This window comes from Physeter macrocephalus, chromosome 14, assembly GCF_002837175.3.
Source record: "Physeter macrocephalus isolate SW-GA chromosome 14, ASM283717v5, whole genome shotgun sequence".
In the NCBI taxonomy this organism is placed as follows: Eukaryota; Metazoa; Chordata; class Mammalia; order Artiodactyla; family Physeteridae; genus Physeter; species Physeter macrocephalus.
In genome coordinates this window covers 572,445-579,639 of record NC_041227.1, presented here as the reverse complement: position 1 = coordinate 579,639, position 7,195 = coordinate 572,445, and the positions used below count along the sequence as shown (strand labels likewise).

The 7,195-nt window shown below is 66.3% G+C and overlaps 1 protein-coding gene across 1 annotated transcript in view; it reads right to left on the bottom strand.

Moving 5' to 3' along the window:
• The window catches only part of SRMS (src-related kinase lacking C-terminal regulatory tyrosine and N-terminal myristylation sites), a 7,643-nt gene extending 2,749 nt beyond the window's left edge, over positions 1-4,894 (bottom strand). The window contains 8 exon segments of the mRNA XM_028499455.1: positions 17-187; positions 273-323; positions 326-414; positions 1,445-1,610; positions 1,767-1,836; positions 1,838-1,889; positions 4,544-4,767; positions 4,769-4,894. Of these exon segments, the coding sequence (XP_028355256.1) occupies positions 17-187; positions 273-323; positions 326-414; positions 1,445-1,610; positions 1,767-1,836; positions 1,838-1,889; positions 4,544-4,767; positions 4,769-4,894 (949 nt within the window).
• Positions 4,895-7,195: the final 2,301 nt, after the last annotated feature.

Here is a 7,195-nt window from a genome sequence, read left to right as displayed (position 1 = left end):
CAGGAGGTGCGGCCACCGCGACACTCGCTGCCCAGGAAGGCCTGCAGGCTGCCCCTGCGCACGAGCTCGGTGACGATGTACACGGGCTCGCCCGCGGAGCACACCGCGTGCAGCCCGATGAGGCACTCGTGCCCCAGGCTCACGAGCGTCTGGATCTCCTGGGCCAGGTGGGCAACCTTCACGTCAGCTGGGGGACAGGGCAGCGCTCTGGGACCCGGCCCTCCACCTGCTGCCCACTGCCGCTGCCCCAGGCTCCAGGGGACCCCACGCACCTGGTCTGATGGCCTTGACCGCCGCGAGCGTGGGGTCCAGCCACAGGCCTCCCACGCCTCCCCGAAGTAGCCCCCACCCAGCTCCCTCCGCAGGGTGAACGCGCAGCGGGGCCACTCCCACTCGTCCTGCTCAGGGGGGCTTCTGCGGGTGGGGGGGGCACCCAGGGCCTTTGCCTGTGGCTCCCTAGGCAGAGTGGGCAGCTGCTCCTGGGGCCCCAGGCCTCTGGCCCTCTGCCCCTGCGCCCCAGCACACGCTCAACTCTGGCCCTGGCCGGGGCAGGGGGCCCAGGTGCTGACCTCCGGAGGCCTGGCCCTAATTGCTTCCAGACCTAATGGCACCTTTGCTGGCGGCAGGCATCCGCCCACAAACGCTCATTACTGCCCATGTCCGGGCTGTCGCTAAGAGACCAGAGGAACCAGACGGCTGCCCAGCCCCCGGGCAGGACTGCTCACCTGACACGGGCGCAGGCACCACGGCTCCAGCGCAGGTGTGGCGCCGTCCCCACTGGCATCTCCTCCCACGGCCTCCGCACTGGCCCGGGGCTGCCGTGGGCGCCTTCCCCAGATGCCTTCCCCAACCTGCCCTCCCCTCCTGGCCGCTCTACAGGGCTGGGCGGGGTGGGAGGGCATCCTGCAGGCCTCATCTTCCCCCCACCCCAGAGAACCCCATAGAAATATAACACCTGGACTTCCCTGGCAGTGCAGTGATTAAGAATCCGCCTGCCAACGCAGGGGACACGGGTTCAAGCCCTGGTCTGGGAAGATCACACATGCCGCGAAGCAACTAAGCCCACGAGCCACAACTACTGAGCCTGTGCGCCACAACTACTGAAGCCCGCGTGCCTAGAGCCCATGCTCCGCAGCAAGAGAAGCCACCGCAATGAGAAGCCCGCGCACCACAACGAAGAGTAGCCCCCGCTCACCGCAACTAGAGAAAGACCGCGTGCAGCAACGAAGACCCAACGCAGCCAAAAATTAATTAATTAATTAATTTTAAAAAAGACGTATAACCCACAGGGATCAACCAGAGCATGGAGGAGTCACTGGGGCACCTGGTGCTCCCAGGCTTCATCAGGTCCCCCCCGGCAGCACCCAGGGTCAGAGAGGGCCAGCTGGACGCATGCTGGACAGTGTCTCAGGAGGGGCAAGCTGGCAGGTAGGGGGGTGGGCACGGGCCCACCTGGGGCACACAGGGCTGTAGCAGTGGGCTCTGGATCAGCTTCCAGTGGGCCTTGTAATAGGCCAGCAGCTCCTCCAGGCTGGGGACGAGCTGCAGGTGGAGGCTGCCGTTGGCTGCGGTGGAGATGCGGTAGTGGTGGACTTTGGTCCGGGCCCAGACTGGGAGGGCACAGAGACGGAGGCCACATCTTGGCTGCAGACTGCCCTGACCCTCCCGCCACCCCAACCAGGTGATGCATACTGTCGGGCCCGAGGTGGGCTGGGGGCTGGCACTGCCTGAGAAGCAACCAGCCCAAGGTCAAGGGCACCCAGTACCTGACAGTGAGTAGTCCCTGGGGCTGCTCTCGCTGGGCCGGACGGGGAAGGCCTCCAGCGCACTGGGTGGGGGACAGGAGCAGCTGCTGGGCCTGGGTTCGGCCCATGCCACTGAAGTACCAGCTGCAAAGGGCAGGCACAGCGGTCCCCACACCGGCCCGGCCCCGAGCAAGCCCTGCCCACCGTGGGTCAGGCCCCAGGGGCCCACTCCGCGCAGGTGACAGGGAGAAGGAACGCCTGGCTCCTGGTAGTGGGGACCCAGTCCGGGATCGACACCCGCCCCCGCCCCCAGGGCCCAGCCTCTGGGGTCTTCGGGGACTGGACGCAAGGTGGGGGCGCCCCCCAAAGAGGGGACCAGGTAGGCAAAGCTGGCGGGCGGGTGCTGCTGGAGCCTGGGGCGAGGGTGGGGCCTGGCAGATCAGGGGCAGAGACAGGCCTGCCCTGGCACAGAGGCCTGTGCCCGCCCTGGGGGGCTGCAGGGAAGGGGCCAGAGTCAGTCAGGGGGCTGGGCTGAGGCTGGAGGCAGGAAGGGGTGGGGTGACGGGGCCAGAGCGGCACAGGCCTGGGGTATGTTAGGGGGGAAATCAGCAGACACGCGGGGAAGTGTCAAGGACCTGTGGACCTGGGTCCCCCGAGACGAGCCCTGGCTGGATGGCAGGCTGGGAACACACTGATTTGGGAGCAGGAGGCACAGCCCCGTGCGGCTGCCGGGCTCCTCCTGCAGCCAGGCCTGCTGTCTGGGACCCTCTAGCCAGGAGAGCCTCTCCCATGGGAAGGGGCTACCGGGGACCTTCCCAGGACAGCAGTGCTTCCCACCCCACCCCTCCCTGGGACCCACTTCAGGGCCTGGGGGGCTGGGCCCAGCCCCCGCGCACACCCCGCCTTCCGCGACGTTCTTGGAGCCTGTCCCTGGGGTGTGCAGCAGTGGGCGACAAGACCGGGGGCCCTGCAGCTGGAGAGCAGTGAGCCTCTCTGTGGGGGTTGAGGGGTCTCCCCGGCCCGCCGGCCTGGGGACAGGAGCCAGGTAGCTGGGGCTGAGGACACCACGAGTGTGGCAGCCCTTGCATCTCAGCCCAGACACACAGTCATTAGCTCTTCCTCCCAGCAGCCCCTCCCCTCCCCCAGGACCCTGCCAGCCGCCTCCAGGAGCTGCTCTCGGGGTCCATCCTCCACCTGGAGGGACTGTACGCCCCTACCCATCAGAACAGCTGGCTGTGGGGTGTGGCCTGGAGTCCTCTCAGAAGGCACCTTCCTGTGAATCAGGCTTTTCCCCCGATGCAAATCCCCCCGGAGACTGTGGGAACGCTGAGGGGCCCCCAGGATGCTGGAGGTGGCCTGAGTGAAGCTGAGACCTGCTGCTGGTCGGCAGAGACCGAGCTTGGTGCAAGACCAGGGGCCCGCATCAGGGGCGAGGTCTGGGCAGCTGAGCCTAGCTTTGCTAGCCCTGTTCAACCAGCTTCTGGCCTGTTCTCAGCCAGCATATCACCTCTTGGCGCTGGGGCTGGGAAGAGACGTCTCTGCCCCGAGGGTTCCCCAGCTGGCGCCCCCTCCATCTAGAAGTCAGGGATGGGACTTCCCTGGTGGCGCAGTGGTTAAGAATACGTCTGCCAATGCGGGGGACACGGGTTCGAGCCCTGGTCCGGGAAGATCCCACATGCCGCGGAGCAGCTAAGCCCGTGCGCCACAACTACTGAAGCCCACGCGCCTAGAGCCCGTGCTCCGCAACAAGAGAAGGCACCAAAATGAGAAGCCCACACACCGCAACGAAGAGTAGCCCCTGCTCACGGCAACTAGAGAAAGCCCGCGCGCAGCAACAAAGACCCAACAGCAGCCAAAAATAAATAAATAAAATAAATAAATAGAAGCCAGGGATTACAGTGGCCAAGACATTCAGGAGAAAGACAGGTAAGGACCACGCCCAGGGTGCGGATCAAATGTTTGAGGCCCATGTGCTGTGTCCACAGCCACATGGCAGGGCCCTGCTCAGCGCTGGCACACAGCTGTGCCGGGAGGCTACCCTGTCCCGCGGACCCTGAGCCTGCGCCGAGAGGTCACCTCCTCTGGAAGAGTGCCCAGCCTCTGCTTCCCCCATGATCACAGACTGGCATGCAAATGGACAAGTGTCTGTGCCAGCCTCTCCCCACATGTAGACTGCCCTGGCCCTAGGGGCCGAGGGCACTCAGGGCAATGGGTGGGCTCCCCCACCTGTATCCACCCCCCAAACGAGCCTCTTTGGGAACAACGCCAAAGGCCAGGGCCATGTCTGCCCCACACCTGGCCCAGAGCAGGGGGGAGGGGCCAGGTGAGCGTGGACAGGTGAGAAGGGTGGGCGAAGACATCTCTGTGACCCAGCTTATCAGCCCTTCCACCCCGGGTCACCCCCTCACCCCCTCACAGCACAAGCCCACTCCTGCCCTCACCGTCTCACTCAGAACTGCGTCCCAGTCCCCAGTCCCCTGCCCTCCAAGGAATGACCCGTCAGCAAAGATTGCTGGATGGCCGGCCTGAATCCCTGGGTGCTGCGAGGAGGAGGGCCTGGCGAGTGCGGCAGGCACGCACACCATCCAGCCCGCTCGCGGCTCGGCTTAACCACGCCTGCCAGAGCCACTGCCGCTTTCCCTCCTAGCGGAATCAGGTGCCCAGGCGCACCATGCCTGCACCACACCTTTCTGCCTGCTCACCACTGTGAGGCGGGGCCTGGAAGAGTGATGCTGGACGTGCAGTCCCCACATGCTATCCTGGCTTACTCCTGTCTCCCCAGAGGGGGCGGTACTCACGGTTGGTTCCAGAGCGTCTCAGGGGCGGCCTTGGCCACGTAGGTGATGGGCACCAGCCCCCTGCTGGGCCAGCCCGAGAGCCTGCGGGCGAGGATGTAGCCGCCCTCCTCCCTGAGGGCGTGCAGCCTCTCCCCGCGGCTGACACTCAGCTCCTCCGCGGTCCGCGCCGTGAAGTCAGCGCCCCGGCGGGGGCCGGGGGGGTTGCAGGGCTCCGCGGTGGGGGGCTGCCGCGGGTTCCGGCTCCACGTCGGCGTCGGAGTCCGGGTTCGGGAACCGCGGCGCGCCCGCCGGCCAGATCTTGTCCCAGAAGAAGGACAGGAAGGTCAGCTGCTTCCTGAGGAAGGGCTCCATGCCCGGCGGTGCGCCAGGCCCTGCAGGGACAGAGAGGGTGCGGCAGCGGGGCCCGGGGACCCCGACGGGAAGAAACTGGAGGGGCGGCGCGACGGTGAGCGCTGGAGCCTCGCTGCGCGGCGCCCGCTCCCTGCGGTGCTCACACCAGCGCAGGGTGGCCCTCCAGCCCCGGCCCCACGACGGCCGCTGCTCTCCTCGACCTCTAGGGTGTCTCGCGGGCAGGACTGGTTCCCCAACCGCGCCGAGCCGCGTGCGTCTGGGGCGGGATCTGTCCCAGGACGGCGTCGGGGCGGGGCCTGGAAGAGGGTTTCCCGAAACCGGCGTCGGGGCGGGGCTATGGGGCGGGGTCTAGGTGGGTGGGGCCGTGGTGGGTGGAGTCTCGTGGGCTGTAGAAGGCGACGCGCGGAGGTCCCTGTGGGGCAGGAGACATCTGCGTCTTGACTGTCAAGGTCACTCTCGTGGTGTGATCTTGTAGGACAGCTCCGCTAGGTGTTCCCCTTGGGGGAAATGGGCAAAGGGTGCTTGGGATCTCTGTGTTATTTCTTACAACTGCAGGTGAATCCACATTTGTCTCAAAACTGAAAGTTTAATTTTAAAAATTTAGCTGAGGAACAAGAAATAGAAAAAAAGATGGGGCCAGAGATGGCAGAGGTCCGGGACATGCCTGACCCAGAGCAGGAGGGGAGACTGCTCTGCCGCCCACCCCCTCTCTGTGGGTGGGCCGAAGGGTTTCGGGCGGCTTCCTCTCACCACTTTCCAGGTGCCAGCCTCCCCCTCAACCTTCAGATAGCACCCCCTTTCCAAATAATCCAACTCTTGCGTTTCAGACCCCTAAATAACGACATAACAACAGCTACAACTTACAGAGTTAGCGCCCAGGGCACCCACGCACTCCCTCCCAGGCCTGGACCCCGAGGACAGGCTGATGGGCGCTTAGCCCGGCAAAGCCTCCTCCCAAGAGTGAGGTTACCGGGAGTGGTGGGCGTGCCCTGGGGGGCAGGCCCTGCCACGGAATAGAATGGGAGGAGAGCTCAGGGACAGACACCCTATCCTGGAAGGGTCCCCACCACTGACCTGCCAGGGGGTGGGGGCAAGTGGCGTCCCTTGGCTTGAGGAGGCATCCCGGCCGGCCGGGGCTCGGGCCGTGGCACCCCAGGTTCCCAGGGAAGGGAGCGAAGCCTCTGGACGGTCTGTCTGAGCTGAAACCTGGGGGCGGGCCCGGGGCTGACACTCGTTGGTTCCTTCAGTCGGGTCCTGGGGCGGGGGAGCGAGCCCCGCGCGATCTGCCCGCAGCCCCTCAGGTCGAGGGCGCCCGACCCCTGGGGGGCGGGACGTCACAAAGGCCCGCGGTCCCCATGGCAACCCGCGGAACGCCGCGGCGCAAGGCTGGGCACCCCCGCTGTGCGCACAGGCGGCAGCCGTGCTCCGCCCGCTCCAGGACGCAGGGCAAGTGTGCGCGGGGAGGCGGGCTGCGGGGATGGAGGGCTAGGGTAGCGTGGCGGAGGTGGCCGGGCGGGCGCGGGTGGGGGTCGGTTGGGGGGAAGTGGGCCTGGGGCCGGGGGAGTGTAGGGGGTCCCCGAGGCGAGGAGGGTGTCGGTCTGGGTAGGAGGGCCAGGACAGGAGGCTTCTTTGGAGGAGTTCACCAGCAGCCCCTCTGCCTTTTCCACCTGAGAGACGGTGGGTATCTGGAAACACCTCGGACCCGTAGCCGGGTCTGGAGCTAGAGTTCCCTCCAGAGGCAGCTTGGATGTGCCCCAGGCTCCGGCCACCGCAGGACTTGGGGCCGGAGTCCTGGGTCCTGGTGTCTGTTGCACCTCAGCCCAGATACCGTGTCTGCAGTGTCCAGGACCAGGGCCTGCCGCCTCTGCCCCAGGAAGGTCAAGGCCTGGCATGTGGGGAGGGAGACCAGCTTGGGTCCTAACCTCACTCTGCCCCTTGGCAGAGCAGCCCTGGGCCAGTCACTCAGCCTCTCAGCTCCCGTTTGGAATTCACCCAACCCCTGAAGCCACTGAGTCCGTCTCACTGCCCTTGGGGGTGGCTGGGACCTGGGACAGCAGCCGGGGATGCTGGTCCCTTCTGCAAGGAGCCCCAGCCTTGTGGTCGGGGCCTGCCAGCCTGGGAGCACAGCTATGCCCAGCTGTGGGGTGCCCTGGCCCCTCCCACAGACACTCAGAGCTGGGAACCCAGGTTGGGGAGGGGTGCAGAAGGACACTCGGGCTCTGGGGTCTACGGTGGGCTAGAAGCCTGGATTGAGAGCAAGCTACGAGCTGCTCTAGCTTCAGGCGCCCCCTCTGTGAGGCA